We start from the raw sequence: 18,717 nt of genomic DNA on the forward strand, positions 1-18,717 counted from the left end.
TTTGCACCTATTTGCATGCTATATGAAGTGAGATGTGCATTGATTGAGAATTAATTAGAGCGCGTCAACTTTATATAATTTTACTTTTGAGCATGGCTTCTGTCCACTTTTATGATTGATAGCAGCTTAATTTATTTTTTCAATCACCATTTTTTAATAACCAATCATTTTTTTTTAATCACCAATTATTGTACCATTATTTATCTCCATTTCAGCGCTTGGTATTCATATACTTTACTAAATTTGCCTTCATCCCTCCTACTCCAGTTAGGGGCTCAGAGCATGGAAGCACTCCATCCCTGAGAAACTGGACTATTCCAAAACTCATAGCTGAGCTCCAATGCAGGGGCATTCCATTCTCGGCCACGGCTAGGAAAGCGGAGTTGTTCAGACTTCTGTTTCCAAACCTGGCCCAGCCGTAGCCATCCACCAGTCCAGAGCACGTGTCGTTACTCACATCTCTGACTCAGATCCATACAGTTTTAAATACACTCTCCACTTCAGTTCAGCAGTTACAGGATAGGATGGACGTGATGGAGGCCAAAGTGGAAGTTTCAGTGGCTTCTATAGGCCCTGTGCCATCCGGAACCTCTGTAGGTAATACCAGTGTGCCGTTACCTCTTGCTGTTCCTTCACCACTATCAGTACTACCTTCCGTTATCTCCTGTGCACTTCATCCCGGCCAATCTTAAAAAAAGACGGACATTCTGGAGGGGAAGGACATTAACCTGGCATCCCTGCTCATAGCTTTGCAGAACATTGTTGAGAGCAAGGCTTACGCTTGCGGGGAAGTCTCGGTGGTCCTCAAAACCAGGGATCCGAGGCTTAATTGCAAACTGAGCATAGCCAAATTTGTTCTCTCCTTTGGTATTTATAGGGACGTTATTTGTGCCGTCAGTCCCGGCAGGAGAGAGGAGTTCGACCTGCATCTCCACAAGGTGGTGGATCTAGCTCACAAATAGGTGGTAATCATAAAATGTAGAACCACCATATAGTTTTCGGCAAAGGTCGCTGCCACTTGGGCGCAGTTTCAGTTAGTCATGTTGGAGCAATATAGACACGGAGCTATTCTGTAGGCATTTCGCCAGTCAGAAGTCTCCAACTTGTGGTAATTGCCAGTCATTTTCTCAAACCTCCAATCGGTGTCCTAACTTGGAACATCCCATACCTACCGGGTCCACCAAGCAGGGGTCCATTGGTTCCTCCACAGGGCAGTCGGGGCAGGTTGACAATCTGGGCAGACCTATACACTATCTTGGCAAGGCTTAGCTGTGCAATAACTTCAACTACATGGTCTGCAACTACAATCAATGTAGACTCCTCCATATTTGTTCCAACTGTTTCAGAGCGCACCTCAAATCTGCCTGTCCCATCAAGTCATCCAGTTCATCATGACTGAGCCAAGTCAACATATCCAGGTTAGATTCTGGTGGTTACACCACCCATCCCCAGCTCTTAGGCATTTTCTTGTGGAAGGTTTTTCTGATGGGTTTCATACGGACCTCATCACTTTACCTTTGGAGTCTTTTAAGTGTGCCAATTTGTTATCTGCTGCCAGGAATGCCCGGTTACTGGATGAATTATTACAGATCGAGTTAGCCAAGGGGTTTGTCATAGGGCCATTTTCTTGTTCACCATTCAGCATGTGGAGGGTTAGCCCCATCAATGTGGTAAAGGGTAAATTTTCAAATAGATTTTGGTTAATCTATGACTTGTCTGCTCCCCATTCATCACACATACTTAGTCTAAATTCTCTCATTCCATCAGAGGAATTTTCGCTGCAATATTCATCAATAGACTTGGCCATTCAGCACATTTTACAGTCTGGTAGGGGCACATGGTTATCCAAAGCGGATATTTCGGATGCCTTCAAACCTTCCCTCTGGCAATGGCATGGGTTCAAATGGTGGGACCAGTATTATTTTGCCACAAAATTGACATCTGGCTCCAAGAGCGGTCACTGGCTTTTAATTATTTTTGCCTCAGCTCTCAATTAGGTATTGTCCAATTGCAAAGGGTGTCGAAAGGTGATTCACTACTTGGGCGATTTTTTGTTATTAGAAAGCCCTGAGCAGTCTCCCAAGGACCTCATAGCACTCACAGAACTGTTCATAGATTTGAACGTCCCCCTAGCTGCACACCAGGTTGAAGGGCCTTCCACTGTGATCACCTTTTTAGACATCTCCTTAGACACCAACCGCATGGTCGCCAGTTTGCCTCAGGATAAGCTAGATAGGATTCGAGGCTTCATTCACAATCTGGTCAGGTCCCGTGTGTGCTCCAAGAAGGAGTTGGTCGCTGTTAGGCATGCTCAACTTTGCCATGAGGATTATTCCTCAGGGCAGGTCATTTGTTTTCAGGCTGTTGGCTCTTCTTCCCCTGTATCAGGACACTGATTCGGGTGTGAAATTACAAGCCGATGCGTGTGTGGATCTGTCCATGTGGGATCAGTTCTTGTGCAGCTGGAACTGGATCACCATGTTTATCCAGCTGCCTATGACCATGTCCCCCAGAATTTTTTCGGATGCCGCAGCCTCAGTGGGTTTTTCAGCTATATTTGGATGCCAGTGGTTGGCCGGCCCATGCCCCCCCCCCCCCGGGCACACAGTTGGTTTCTTTACCGATAACTCAGCCACAGCTGAGATTTTCAATAAAGGTAGATCCGGGTCTCTCCCGGTAATGTCCTTCATGCACAGGTTGACATGGTTGGGCCTCAGGTACCATTTTCATGTTCAGGGGGAGTTCATAAGTGGTGTCTATAATGTGGATGCTGATGCCTTATCTCGTTTTGATTTCCAGCGTTTCTCCCTACAGCATCCAGAAGTAGATCTGGTAGGCAAGCCGGTTCCACCTTTCTCCCCTTTGACATTGGATTAGACGCACTCAGGGCGCAGGCAAGGAACACTCTCAGGGCTTACAAGACGCTGTGGGGATATTTTTGTGGTTTTACATCCCTCTATCCCTGCAATTGGGTTGAGGATGTCAAGTACATGATGGCTTTCGCGGCTTATTGTCATGGCAAGTTATTCCTGTCATTTAACACCATCAAGTTGTACCTGTCAGGTATTTAGCACTTTTTCTCACTTCACAATCCTGACAGACTGTCCATTTTTGCCTCTCATCCCATTAAAGCCCTTCTTAAAAGGTATCCAAAAAAATCAGAGACAGGCATGCATGTCAACCGTGTCTCCAGCCACATCTTCCATGGGATAGCGGATTAGTTGTCTCTTTCACCCTTTGGGTCAGGCCCCAGCCTTGTCCTCAAGGCAGCTATTTTCCTTAATTACTTTAGTTTCCCCTGACCCAGGGAGGTGTCCCAAGCCAGCCGTAATGCACTTGTACTCCTCAAAGGTAGTCTCACCAGGTTACCTGATAATTTTTCACTTCAACTTTCCAACAACAAAAACCGGCAGACAGGTCAGAGTTTTGTGATCAATTATTACAAAACCAAATGCTTTCTGGCGTCCAGTTGAAGTCTTGGATTAGCTCTACTCCATGTTTGTAGCGGCCCCTCTCGATAGCCCTTTACTCCCTTTCCCCTCGCAGCCTCTTGCTTCCGAACAGTTCATATCACATCAGAATTTTAAATGCTAAATTGGGGTTAAACCTGAAACAGTTTTCCGGTCATTCATTTAGGATTGGGGCGGCGTCCGCAGCATCCAAGCAAGGGGTCCCATCCCATTTCATCAAATACATTACATTCCTGATCCTCATGTGGAAGTTAAACAAGCTTTAATGGAAAACATGACAAACAACTAATCCAGCAAAGTTTTTTTTTTTTTTTTTAACTGACAATTTTTTATTAATTTTTCAAGAAAATAAACAAATCTTCAGCACAGGGTACAGAAAATACAATTTGTGGTATTACAGGCATTTCTGGCAAGTAATCAACTAACATTTGGTCGATGGAACATTTCGATGTAAACATATATAGTGATTGACCAAAAGGAGTATGCAGGATCATCATACATCTCTGGTAGTACATCCAATATTACCCTTTACATAGGTGCACAAACATATAAAAAAGGGGAGAAAATTATAATGAAGAGGTGGAGAAAGTAAAAGAGTAGATAGGAAGAGAGAAGAAGAGAGGACAACCACCCGTCCCCAGAGCCCAGGATAGCCCGGGGGGGAAGCCAGCCAAAGGCACTCAAGAAATGCAGAGCATTAGGTCGCAAGAGTCTCCAACAGGACCCAAGGTTTCCATATACGGTTATGTTTATCAAGAGTATCATTTAATGAGGCCGTGAGATATTCCATTCTTTTAACATCTCTGATCCTGGAGTGCAGCTTGGACAATGAGGGGGGATCCCTCTTTTTCCACCTTAGGGCCACCAGACACCGTGCTGCAGTAAGCACATGGGCTAAGAGTTTTTTTGATATTTTAGAGAAGGTAGCAGGTGGGAGACCTAAAAGAAAGATCATCGGGTCGAGAAGCACCCCAGTACCAAAGATGGATTGGAGCAGGGATTGCACCATACACCAATAGGGGATGATTAGGGGGCAGGTCCAATAGACATGAAATAACGTCCCCCTATCTTTATAACATCGCCAACATCGGGGATCCACCGAGGGGTATATGGAGTGGAGCAGGTCAGGGGTCTGATACCAATGGAATAGAATCTTATATTGATTCTCTTTATAGAGCATGCATATGGAGCTCTTAGAGGCTTGAATCCATATGGACTGCCAGGTCGTCAAGGGTAGATCTGTGCCCAAGGCCCGCTCCCACTTATCCATATAGGTATGCCGCGGTCCATCTGGTGAAAAATCTGTGATCAGAAGCTGATAGGTGAGGGAGATCATGCCCTTAGGGGACGAACCCTCTAAACATAGCTTTTCAAAGTCGATTAGGGGAGAGAATCGCAAATTCGGCACTAGAGATTGTGCGTAGTGACGTATTTGTAAGTAACTGAAAAAAGCCTGTTTGGGAATGTCAAAGGCGTTTTGCAGTTCTCGGAAGGATCTTAGTAATCTGGTTTTAGGATCAATTAACTGACCATAGCGGAATAAGGCCTTATCCATCCAGAAATGAGACATCTGTGAGGTTAAGCTGTCGGGAATCAAATATAGAGGTAAGTACAGCGCTGCGCTAAAAATGCAAAAAATATATATACCAATTAGCAGCTAACACACCTATAGACTCAGGTTAGGGTTCAAAATAAAAAATAATAAAAGTGTAGCGCTATATATATTAAACAGGAGGTCTTACATGCGTAAAAACAGTGAATAAAACCTAATCACCCCTTGTAGAACAAAGGTATGAAGTGCATAATAAAGTGACACTGTGTAATTCAAAACAGCAATTGAAATACAATATAAATATTGGTGACCAATTATAAAAAGTAATACAATATATCTGAAAAACTGTGAAGGTTCGGCAGGTCAACCACTCAAATTCATATAAAAAGTCCAAAATATAAATGAATAATAAATTGTGAAAAAGAAACCACCACCGAAAGTCTATGGGGGTTGTGCATTGAAAATGATGGAAATATGACTCCCAAGTTCACACGTAGATGAAATTTGTCACATCCGGCAGGTTGGTAAACAATGAAGGAACCAAAGGTGAACAGAGGGTCTAGATGGGTGGCAGTACCATCACCGGAACATCAAGAGGCTTACCGGAACTTAATGACTTGAAAAGACCTACGTCTTACAAGTCAAAAAGGCTTGTTGACCAACCGGTCTGGACAGGGTAACTCGTCAGATATCCTCAACTTGCAATGGGAAGAGGGGTATCAACACAGCTGAATAGATGATTTTTCATTGTTCACTGCATATAATGAGAGCTAGTAACTCAATCCAATTTCCAGAACTGTTCTGTCATTGGGTGCAGCATGAGCTGGTAAATGTGTCACATGACTTCACATTTACCAGCTCATGCTGCACCCAAACAATGACAGAACAGTTCTGGAAATTGGATTGAGTTACTAGCTCTCATTATATGCAGTGAACAATGAAAAATCATCTATTCAGCTGTGTTGATACCCCTCTTCCCATTGCAAGTTGAGGATATCTGACGAGTTACCCTGTCCAGACTTTCGGTGGTGGTTTCTTTTTCACAATTTATTATTCATTTATATTTTGGACTTTTTATATGAATTTGAGTGGTTGACCTGCCGAACCTTCACGGTTTTTCAGATATATTGTATTAATTTTTATAATTGGTCACCAATATTTATATTGTATTTCAATTGCTGTTTTGAATTACACAGTGTCACTTTATTATGCACTTCATACCTTTGTTCTACAAGGGGTGATTAGGTTTTATTCACTGTTTTTACGCACGTAAGACCTCCTGTTTAATATATATATAGCGCTACACTTTTATTATTTTTTAAGCTGTCGGGAATGTTGGGTGTAAATAGGAATGAGGTGACTGGGGAAGAGGTGGTGGAAAGCGGATATGCCGATTTGGCACGTCGCCATAGTGTACGCTAAAGGGCAATTGGTCCTAGTAGTTGTGCGCTGCCAGGCGTTACATCAGAACTCCAAAGCATGGAGTTCGGATGAACGAGGGCTAACCGTAACTTTTCAATTTGTGTCCACCGATTATAGGCATGGAGAGTACACCAAGAGGCATCCAGCAAAGTTTTGAAACTTTGCTGGATTAGTTGTTTGTCATGTTTTCCATTAAACTTCACATTACTGTACCTAGTTCGTGTCCTTTTTGCCCTCTTTTAAGCATACTCTTACATGCAACCATGGCACACCACAGGTCACCATAGTTGGGGTAATACGTTCCTCCAGTATCCGGACTCTGACTACAAATTATGTTATAATGCTATAAATGATGAGCTGCTGGGTGGTAAAGGCTGTAGGGTACATGTGATGTTAAATTGTAGAAGCATGCAAGCCACATTCCTATACAGATATGCTTAATCCACTACTATAAACTAAGTTTGTATTTTTAGTCAGAAGGATATTCGGAGGCGTAGTATTGGAAAGGAGAACATAGTTGTCAGCAACCTCTCTACCTCTCTAAACAGCTGTTGACTAAGGAACCTGAGCTACAACCTGCTAAACTTCCCAGTCAATGTAAACAGCCTGACGTGGGACTTCCCAGGGTTACATACCCAGGTTAAGGGCCAATTCCTGTTAACTGCCAACACCATGTCAAAAAAAAAAAAAAGAGTTCCTCAGTGACCAGTAAGAGCAAGCTCATTAGACAAGGAAATTGAACTTGGCAAGGATTAGCCCTGAAGTCCAGATTCTAATAGCATACTAAAACTAGTTTTAGCCTTGGTTCGCACTGACTGCTGGCATGAAATCGTGCGAGTTCAGCTGAACTCGCACAATTTCATTCCCACATGTCAGTCCCAACTTCAGGGGCTATTTCAGAGACATCTGTGCGGGTTTATGCACAGATGTCACTGGAAATTGCACCACGAACATTGCCAACAGTGGTACAGAAACTTTTGGGAATTGGTGTGGCACCGAAAATGCGGGGATCGCACCGATTCGAACACTGCCATTGCCGGCAACTGCCGCCGAATTGGCATGTGATTTGACATGTCAAATCACATCAATGTGAACCAGGGCTTAAAGCCAATTCACACCATAGAAAACGCAGTCCGGATGCGTTCCAGATGCTTTTCTGCATCTGCGTTTTTGATGCAGTCCAGTGCATTTTCCCCCTCTTTTTTCTTAACCTTAAAGGGATTGTAAAGTCCTGTTTTTTTTGTTTGTTTTTTTTAAATAACAAACATGTTATACTTACCCCCTTTGTGCAGTTGGTTTTGCACAGAGCAGCCCGGATCCTCCTCTTCTTGGGTCCCTCTCCGCTGCTCCTGGCCCCAACCTCCTGTTGAGTGCCCTCACAGTAAGCAGCTTGCTATGGCGGCACCCGATCCAAGTCACAGCTCCCTGTGTCCATTCAGACAGAGCCACGCCCCTCTCCCCTGATTGGCTAACAGCTGTGGAAACCAATGGCGCCGCTGCTGTGTCTCAGCCAATCAGGAGGAGAATCCCAGGCGTCTAAGACAGCGCTGGAGAAAGATGGGGCTCAGGTAAGGAATTAGGGAGTGCTGGGGAGGCTGCTAAACACAGAAGGGTTTTTATCTTAATGCATGAAGATAAAAAATCTTCTGCCTTTAAAACTCCTTTAAATAAGGATATGTGCGTTCCAGTGCGTTTGATACATTTTGCAGTGTTCCAGTACAGTCCAGTGCAGGAAAAATGCAACACATTCTACTTTTTTTTTCTGGAACTGAACGCACTGGAACTGCAAGCACAAATACTGCAGCTGCTGACTTTTAATAAATGGACACTTACCTGTCCTGGAGTCCAGCGATGTCGGCAGCCGAAGCCGATGAATCGCTCGGCTCTCGGCTGCTGCTGCCATTCTCTGTGAGGGAATCAGGAAGTGAAGTGTTGCGGCTTCACTTCCCGGTTCCCTACTGCGCATGCGCGAGTCACGCTGCGCATCCTAAGTGGTCCCCGCTATCTCCTGGGACCTGTGTGTTTCCCAGGAGACAGCGGGGGGGGGGTGCAAGGGAGCAAGAAGGGGCGTGACTCCCGCAGGAGTCTATTCCAAGAAGTGGGTGCAAATACCTGTATTAGGCAGGTATCTGCACCCCCCTCCCCCCTAAAAGGTGCCAATTGTGGCACTGGAGGGGGGCGGAATCAGATGAGTGGAAGTTCCACTTTTGGGTGGAACTCCGCTTTAACTATGCCATTGAAAATCATAACTTACTTTCCATGCTTTTTTGATGCAGAAAAAAAATAAAATAAAAAATCACTGTGTCCTGTAAAGGCCAATGGATGGTACCACAACAGGCAGTGGGGGACCAGGCATGCGATAACCCCTGGAAGTGTTGGATGCACTGCCACTAATCTATAGCCCTGGTTAACACCAGTGCAGCTTTGAAATTGCGCTACTTCAAAGCCACGGATCAGTGTGATTTGGGCCTCCAATTTCACTGCAACTTGAGACTTCATTTTACAGAAGTCTATGCAAGTCACAATGAAATACCAAAAAAGTAAAGCAGGAACCTTTTTCAAAGTCACTGCGACTTGAGTTGCAATGATTTGGGCGGTTCCATTGCTGGCAATGGGGAGCGACTTGTCATGCGATTTTGAACTGTCAAATCACCTGACAAAATGTACCAGTGTACTCTCTAAAAGCTCGATGGAAGCTGAAAACCCTTGCGTCAAACACTAAGGGCGTTGAATGCCTGGTCCCCAGCTGTTTGATTCCATCTGTCAGCATCTACATCACTATTGTGTCCTGCAGTGATGTAGGGGCCAGCAAATGGTACCATAGCAGGAGATCATGCCTTAGACACTCCCGAAAGTGTTAGATGCAGTAGATTTTTCAGCCACCAGAGCTCTTCAAAAGAAGAAAAAAAGGGAGCACTGTAGGCAGCATTAAACATGTAAAATGGTTGACATGATAACTTAAATAGACCTTTACGATTAAAGTGACCAAGCCATTATACAACAGCGTTCTGCAGATTCAGCTAGAGATAACAGGGCAGAGAAGAACAAACTAAATAGAAAAGCCGACTAGTGCTAGCATTATTTCTAACACCTTTATATATGTCATTAGGAAACATACATTCTGCAGTACTCACCACATACTTGGCATGTATGTCACGCACAATATTAGCCTCCGTCACCTCGAACGTCAACCTGATGGGCACGCCGTGTTCATGAGAATGTGCCCACATCTCTTTCAGTTGTTGTGTTAGAAGAGGATGGGCATTCGGCTCCTCTAGCAATCTACCTTCTGCAAGAGAGCGAGAATGTTTAAATACAGTAAATGAGAACACAATCGAAAGAGGTTTTTAACCTCAAGTACACAATCTGAATGCGTTGGCCATACATGTTCAATCCGATTTAGCTTTCATAAAGCTATGTAATGTAAGGACCTATCAAAAAAATTCACCAAAGTTTCTTTTAATGTGGTAAGCCCTTGTATTACATCTTTGCTCCTGGAGATAATTTGTATAATCAGATTGTAATGTGTATGGTTAGCGTAGCTCGGTAGGAACCCCCCACGGCAATGGTCTCAATAGTAGGGGTGCTAAAGACAAAGAAATAGGTAATTGTTTTCCGGACTATCCTATCAGTACGTTTTTTAGATTGCAGAATAAACCGATGCAAATAGAAGAAAAAACATAATACACATTCCATACAAACAGTGTGCCTGGTGGGCTTGCATTATGGTAGCCGAAACATACTTCAACGAATGCTTCCAAATGTGGTGCCATTCATTGGGAATGTCATCCCAGCACACTGTACAGTATTGGGCAACACACCCATACTGCAACACATTACAATGCAAATACGGTGGGGTTATGGTGAGCTTATTGTTGGGTGCATTGGCAACCCATTTACAATGAATGGGCTGCTTTAGTTCAACACCCATTAAAACACTAATGCCGCGTACACACGGTCGGACTTTTCGTCTACAAAAGTCCAACGGACGCCGACGGACTAAAGCTGGCTGGTAATCCGATCGTGTGTGGGCTTCTCCGGACTTTCAGCAGACTTTTTCAGCCTCAAATCCGACGGACTTTAGATTTGAAACATGCTTCAAATCTTTACGTCGTAACTACGACGGACCCCGAAATCCGCTCGTCTGTGTGCTAGTCCGACGGACAAAAACCCATGCTAGGGCAGCTATTGGCTACTGGCTATGAACTTCCTTATTTTAGTCCGGTGTACGTCATCACGTACGAATCCGTCGGACTTTTGTGTGGTCGTGTGTAGGCAAGTCCGTTCGTTAGAAAGTCTGCTGCAAGTCTGAAAGTCGTTAGAAAGTCCGCAGGAAGTCTGTCGGACAGGCTGTCGGACTTTTGTAGACGAAAAGTCCGACCGTGTGTACGCGGCATAAAGCTTAGTACACACGTTGAGATTATCAGATGAATGATCGTCCGTTTTTTGTTTTTTTTTGCATGCTAGTCTCCAAATCGAAAATGAAGAGGTTACTAAAGTACAGAAAATTCTCATACGACAGAATAAAAATTCAGACATGACGTAATGTATTGTATTGTATTTTCGAATGACAACTGTACCGATTAAACAAAAATCTTACGATCTGGTATCGTACGAGAAAAATTTTCATGTTTGTCCGTTTGAAAAATATTGGACAAAAGCTGTGTACCAACAATCAGATTATCATACCATCACTTTGAAAGCGGTATTTTTTGCATGATTTTCTGATCGTGTGTACGGGCCTTAACCCTAGCATGTGAATCTAGTCTAAACAAATTAAATGTCCTTTGTCTGAGCATTTTGTGTATTTTTTTATAGCAACCGCTTAATGACCTATTTTAACAGATAACAAACTGATGTGTAAAAGTGTTTCAATCGAAAAACAAAACTGCAAAAACAAATCATGGAAAAGAATTGTGATCATAGCTCACTTGAGATCACCATTTCCTTCATACATTAATCTGGTGATAAAGGAATCCATTGCTAAAAAAACAAAAAAAACAAAAAACAAACAAAACAAAACTAAACCCAAAAAATTATATATTATAATAAAAAATAAAATAAAAATAAGGGGGGGGGGGGGTTCAATCCCCCACAGATCTTCAGAAATTAAAAAAAAAAAAAGCCATATACATCTTTTTTTTTTGCAATCTTCAGGTCCCTCCAATGAGGTCACAGGTCCTTCCTCTTTTTACTCGGTCCTTGCCCATATGCAAAGATGGTTACTGTGAGTCCAGGTTGCATGTGGCACACCTGCAGGGAGAGTGCGCATGACAGCCTGGTACCGCAGGAGATGGTTTGGATGATGCTGGTCTTCATTCAACCCAGGAAAAGGAGCAGCTGATGCAGGGCTGATATTCCTGGGGATAGGATGAATAGTGCAGCAAAAGCTGTTTTTTTTAGTTTATTAGGTACATAGTAGCATAAAAGAAAAACAGAGGTGCTGCTTTAAAATTTCACACAGACCCTAAAATGGGGAGCTCGGTATGCATTTTCCATGTTTGTCAATTGCACCCCAACTGCTGGGTCAGGAAGGGTGTCCTGAGCTGAACGTTAAGAACATCCACGTGACGGTAAGCTCGTTTTCCAGTTTTGCATGGTTAATTCAAGCTGAAGCTCCACCATCACAGCAGAGGCAGCAGAATGTACCAACAAAACTATATGTCAATATTATATATTGACATTGCTTGAGGCCTTGAAGAAATGGGCACACCCTGAAAGCTTGTCCTGAAAATTTGGATGCTAGTGCAAATAAAAGAAAAATGTACCATGACAGTAGTATTTATTGAGCTGTAATTTGAGATGACATTTTCTTGTCTATTAATTCAGTACCTGTTCCATCGCTCGTGTCAGAGCCCAGGCTGTCTTCACTCAAACTAAGGGTCCCACTCAGCCGTACGGCCATGTCTGGATCATCCACCAACTCTGCAGTCTCTGGCGGTTCCTCAGGTGGTCCGGGGCCTCTTTGATCTTTAAGTGTGGAAGGACGGAGATGCTTCAGAAACTTGGATGCCATCTAGAATGAGATTTAACATCTGAGTCTGAGTCTAGGCTGATTATAAAGATTCCTTTATGACAGACATAACAATTAAACTTTACATTTGAAAAATTTACCCGTATAGAAGACACTAAATACTTACCTCTTCCAATACCCACAGTGCTGAACGCAGCTTTGATGAAGAGGCGAAGTGTGTATATTAGAGCTGCATGATTAATCGCTAAGAATCGCAATCACGATTTTTTTTCCCTGTTACGATCTTGAAAAAAGGATTTCCCGATTCTTTCTATGCAGAGAATTCTCTCTGCTCTGCTGAAGCCGACAGCCGTCAAAAGAAAGGAAGAAAAAAAAAAAAAAAAAAACACGGGCAGTCTGCCAAGAATCACAACATTCTTTAGCAGTGGAACTAAGTCTAAATATTGTAACAATTTGTCAAAGGAATAGACTTCAGTATGTAAATGAGGAAAGTTTAACCACTTAAACACTAAACCTTTTTCTGACATTTGTTGGTTTCAAGTTAAAATCATTTTTTTTGCTAGAAAATTACTTAGAACCCATATATATATATATATATATATATATATATATATATATATATATATATATATATATATATATATATATATATATAAATTTTTTTTTGTAGTAGAGACCCTAGAGAATAAAATGGCTTTTGTTGCAACATTTTATGTCACATTGTATTTGCGCAGCGGTCTTTCAAATGCTATTTTTTTGGAAAAAATTACTTTAATGAATTAAAAAAAAAACCTAAACCAGTAAAGTTAGCCCAATATTTTTGTATAATGTCAAAGATTTTATACCGCGAGAATCATGATCTTTATTCTAAGAAAAAAAAAAAAAATTGTGATTCTCATTTAGGCTAGAATTGTGCAGCTCCAGTATAATATATATATATATATATATATATATATATATATCAATCACCCTTTACAATTTTCATACTTACCCTATTGTAGACCCACTTATATCACTGGGTCTCTGTGCTTCTCCAATGGATGCAGGTAGGATCATGACTGATGGGAGGGGCCAGCAGGCTGCTGTACATAGCTTCCTGAAAACATCACAGCAGCCTTCCTCAGTACTCAACAGCCCTCAAACCCTGATGCAAGCAGCGGGCTTGGTCTTGGAAGGAGTTATGCAAATATCAAAATGTTTTGCTGGGTGGAACTCATAAAACACTCGTAAAACGCTCGTAAAACACCCAACAAGCAAAATCCTATTCATTTCAATGGCACCTGTTCACATCTGAGCGTTTTGTCACCTGAAGCAAAAACGCCCTAAGCTCAAAAAAAAAAAAAAAAAAAAAAAAAGAACATGAGCTTCGTTGGGGCAGATTACAGGCGTTTTTCTGCCTTTTACATTGGTGACCTGAACAAAATCGTGGCAAAAACGCATGACTTTGAAAGGCTCAGGCTTTGAATGCAGCCTTAGCCTTGTGAGAAAAGTTAGGTGATGCTGGATGTCCTCCAGCCAGGAAATGAGGCTGTATTAGACTTTAACTTTTAAAGCACGGTCTTGACTTAAAATGACAAAAGTGACGCTATCTGGTGTGAAAAAAAAAAAGATTATTATTATTATTATTATGTACTCTCAACTCATAAAAGTCCCTTACGTTGCTCTCAGCTTCCTCTAAATCTTTTTTTTTTTTTTTTTTTTTTGCTGCTGTTATCCGACTTCCTCTTATGAGGTTGCTACTGGGTTTCCCCAAAAATAAGGTCTTATTTTAATTTTGGATACAAAAAACACATTAGGGCTTATTTTCAGGGGATGTCTTATTTACGGTATTCAAAAAAGTTCCTGTCCCCATCCTCTCTCTCCCTGTCAGCATTATAAAAATCTTGTAATCACATAATCCATGCTGTAAGAGGATTATATAATGTCCAGTGTGTCTATGTAACATTATTGTGGAAAATACCTTTACAGCATTGCTGAGCACTCACTTGACCTGCCGGAGTCTCCTTCCCCACTCCGAGCACTGCAGAGGGAGGGGCCGAGATCCCCACTGACGTCAGCCCCGCTCCGAGCATTGCAGAGGGAGGGGCCGAGATTCCCGCTGACGTCAGCCCCGCTCCGAGCATTGCAGAGGGAGGGGCCGAGATCCCCGCTGACGTCAGCCCCGCTCCGAGCATTGCAGAGGGAGGGGCCGAGATCCCCGCTGACGTCAGCGCCGCTCCGAGCACTGCAGAGGGAGGGGCCGAGATCCACGCTGACGTCAGCCCCAATCCGAGCATTGCAGAGGGAGGGGCCGAGATCCACGCTGACGTCAGCCCCAATCCGAGCATTGCAGAGGGAGGGGCCGAGATCCCCGCTGACGTCAGCCCTGATCCGAGCATTGCAGAGGGAGGGGCCGAGATCCCCGCTGACATCAGCCCCTCTCCGAGCACTGCAGAGGGAGGGGCCAAGATCCCCGCTGATGTCAGCCCCACTCCGAGCACTGCAGAGGGAGGGGCCGAGATCCCCGCTGACGTCAGCCCTGATCCGAGCATTGCAGAGGGAGGGGCCGAGATCCCCGCTGACATCAGCCCCTCTCCGAGCACTGCAGAGGGAGGGGCCAAGATCCCCGCTGATGTCAGCCCCACTCCGAGCACTGCAGAGGGAGGGGCCGAGATCCCCGCTGATGTCAGCCCCACTCCGAGCACTGCAGAGGGAGGGGCCGAGATCCCCGCTGACGTCAGCCCCGATCCGAGCATTGCAGAGGGAGGGGCCGAGATCCCCGCTGACGTCAGCCCCTCTCCGAGCACTGCAGAGGGAGGGGCCGAGATCCCTGCTGATGTCAGCCCCGCTCCGAGCAGCGGCACTGTAAATAAGGTATTTTCCACATTAATGTTACATAAAGACAAGTGCTGATATAATCCCTTTACAGTGCTGATTACATGATTTTACAAGGGCTTTAACTAGGGTTTATTCTCATGGTTGGACTTATATTGCAGCCGTTCTAGAAAATCATGATGGATCTTATTTTCGGGGAAAAAAAAAAAAAACAGTACAATTGTTCTCCATGGCCCCACCACATGTAGAATGTGCACTCCCAAGATAAACTAGCATGCATATAACAGTGCACATGACCGCGACTACTACTGCTAGTTCAAAACAGAAGTAGATTTGTAAATTCTCTGGCAATCACCCAACTTTCCCTGACTAAAGCTGGCCAAATAGACAGTTAGGCGGGTTAAATAAAAAAAAACAAAAAAAAACACAACCACACACACACACACACACCGTAAAGATTTCCTTATCCACACAAACAAGGCGAATGGAGGATTCCCCCACACGGAGGCATTGTATTCTGACAGCAGGAGGCAGAGCTGTCAGAATACACAGATCAGTGGCTGCTGATCAATAAAACTTTCCAGCAGGTCGCTTCGACAGAAGCCAAATTTCAATCAAGGTATGGCCAGCTCAACAATAGTTTATGCATTAAAATTAGCCAACTATAACTACCTTAGCTCCAGCACTATTTAGCACTGTGCTTTAACTGGTAATTGCATGGTCATGCAATGCTGTACCAAGATGACATTAAAGCGGAGTTCCGCCGAAAAAAAAAAAAAAAAAAGTCAGCAGCTACAAATACTGTAGCTGCTGACTTTTAATAATCAGACACTCACCTGTCCCAGGGTCCAGCGATGTGGGGGAACGAAGGCCCGCTCCTCTCCCCCTCCTCTCTGCAGCGCAGGCATGGTCACTGTGCATGCGCGAGCTGCGCTGCGACTGGCCGGGCAATCATCTGGGACCTGTGACATGTCCCAGATGATTGCCGAGAGGGAGGGGGGAGAGGTGAACTTCCTTCTGGCGCTGCGGTGCCCCGAGTGGAAGTGGGGGCTGGAAACCTCTAAAAAGAAAGATTCGGCTCCCCCCCCCCCCCCAAAAAAATAACATGCCAAATGTGCCATGTCAGAGGGTCACCTTCCCTTAAAGTGGAAGTTCCAGTTTTGGGTGGAACTCCGCTTTAAGATCATTTTTTTATTCCCACATAAATAGAACTTTCTTTTGGTGGTACTTGATCAGCACTGGGTTTTATTTTTTATTATATATATAAAAAAAAAAAAAAAAGTCAAATACAAAAACAAACCACACACAATATTTTTTTACTTTCTGCTATAAAACATATCTGATAAAAAAAAAAAAACTAATTTCTTCATAAATTTTGACCAAAATGTAAACTGCTACATGTCTTTGGTTTATATGAAAGATATAACGTCTACAAACTATGGTATACATACTGGAATTTTTATTTATTTTATACGACTAAGGAAGAGGGAGGGGGAGAGGGAGAGGGATCCCTCTGTACAGAGCCCTGCGTTGAGGCCGATCAGTAGGTCCCAGCCATGAATCATTGGCTGGGACCTGCTGACAAAATGCCCATTGTGTACAGTCAGGTGTGCCCTAAACCCAGAAATAAGCAGCGACATACCAGTACGTCGCAGTGCCTGTATGGGCCGCCCCAACGCAGTACAGCTCTGGCCAAAAGTTTTGAGAATGACAAATATTAATTTGCACAAAGCCTGCTGCCTCCATTTTTATGATGGCAATTTGCACATACTCCAGGATGTTACGAAGAGTGATCAGATGAATTGCAATTAATTGAAACGTCCCTCTTTGACATGAAAATGAACTTAGTCCCAAACCCCCAACATGCCAAATCACAGCCTATTACCAGCAATGGCACTGTCCCAATTGGTGCGACGCACCAATTTCCAAAAGTAGTTCCTGCACTACTTTTGGTGACTGGGGGCGATTTCAATATACATCTGTGCATGAACCAACACATTTTTCAAATCGCCCCCAAACTCGCACTGAAATGTGGGTTTGAATTTTGCACGATTTCAAACCCGCATTCAGTGTGAACGAGGGCTTTCACTGCATTTAAGCCCTGCCACAAAAGGATCAGCTGACATGTCAGTGATTCGCTCGTTAACACAGGTGTCAATGTTGACAAGGACAAGGCTGGAAATCAATCTGTAATGCTGATTGAGTTAGAATAACAGACTAGAAGTTTTAAAAAGGAGATTGGTGCTTGAAATCTTTGTTCTTCCTCTGTTAACCATGGGTTTTTTTTGTGCAACAAATGCAAGGCTTGCAATAGCACTAAAAAGGAGGGGAAAAAAAAAGTTTCTCATTCAGCGACGATAATTTTATAATTTTTAAGTTTTTGATTACTTGTGATTCTACCCATGTGGACACTTGAATGTCCGTGCAGGAAGCAATACGTGGGCAGAACCACCAGGTGATTAAAGACGAGAATTAATGAGCATGTTAGTAATATAACTAAAGGATTTGAGAGACACGTCTCACGACATTTTAAAATTAAAACACAACAGTGACCCTAAGAAGCTTCTCTTCTATGAGATTGATAGAATCATGGGACATTGGAGGGGGTCAGATATGCTCAAAGAGGTATCAAGGAGAGAAACACAATGAATATATAGATTGGGGTCCTTACAGCCACAAGGACTCAATATCGATATAGACCTTAAATTGTTTTCTGACCAATTTCTGATTTATACACCTTAGATAATCATGTTCCATTAGATGAGTGTTCACAATCTGCACTGTGGATATTATTGAATCATTTATAACACACTCTGGCTATTTTGGGAATAGAGTCTGTCACAGTACCTTGTGCTATTGGTACTAATATATTTATAGGAATATATATTGGAATACGTTAGAGGATATTTCTGTTTGCGCGAGTATGGAATAAGTTCTTTGTTCTGTATCTGGCCGTTAAAAAAACATAATTAATGAATACATTTTTTAATTTGCATATATTCAGCTTTCTTATACATTGATGAATTGATATATATTTAGAGCTATTTTTTTAATTATGTGTCTAAGTATTACACATTGCTGTATTGACTGCGTGTATATTCAAAAGTACATTTATTTAGCTTTTTGTATAAGTGATAGTATAAAGCATGTTGGAATTCAATCTGTGATATTATGTATGTATAAATAAAGTTTTGGGTCCACAATCAGCATCACAGCGGGTTGACTAAATCTCAGGGCTGTTTTCCCATATATAAAAATGGCATGGAGACTTCAGATGTCCTGCCGCTCCGGGAAGACATTGTATGACAAAACGCGTAGGGCAGGGCAAGGACTGACGTCAACTCACTATCCAGGATAACACTCGCGGCTCGCATACCAAGCTGAGCTGCCAGAGGTGATCAGGAACACATATATGCCGGCTATTCCCAGTGTCGGGTCTGACACTTTTAAATGCGAGTTTAATGATTTTAAAAGGTTTATTTTAA

General features: G+C 43.1%; 1 protein-coding gene across 3 annotated transcripts in view; it reads right to left on the reverse strand.

Annotated features, from left to right (window-relative positions):
* SNX21 (sorting nexin family member 21) overlaps positions 1 to 18,717 on the reverse strand; it is a 68,962-nt gene that overhangs the window by 13,551 nt on the left and 36,694 nt on the right. For all 3 annotated transcript variants that reach the window (XM_073606283.1, XM_073606282.1, XM_073606284.1), the window contains exons 2-3: positions 12,277 to 12,460; positions 9,579 to 9,733 (exon numbers count right to left, since the gene is read on the reverse strand). In XM_073606283.1, the coding sequence (XP_073462384.1) occupies positions 9,579 to 9,733; positions 12,277 to 12,460 (339 nt within the window). The remainder of the gene's footprint in view (positions 1 to 9,578; positions 9,734 to 12,276; positions 12,461 to 18,717) is intronic.

This window comes from Aquarana catesbeiana, linkage group LG12 (assembly GCF_042186555.1).
Source record: "Aquarana catesbeiana isolate 2022-GZ linkage group LG12, ASM4218655v1, whole genome shotgun sequence".
NCBI classification, from domain to species: Eukaryota; Metazoa; Chordata; class Amphibia; order Anura; family Ranidae; genus Aquarana; species Aquarana catesbeiana.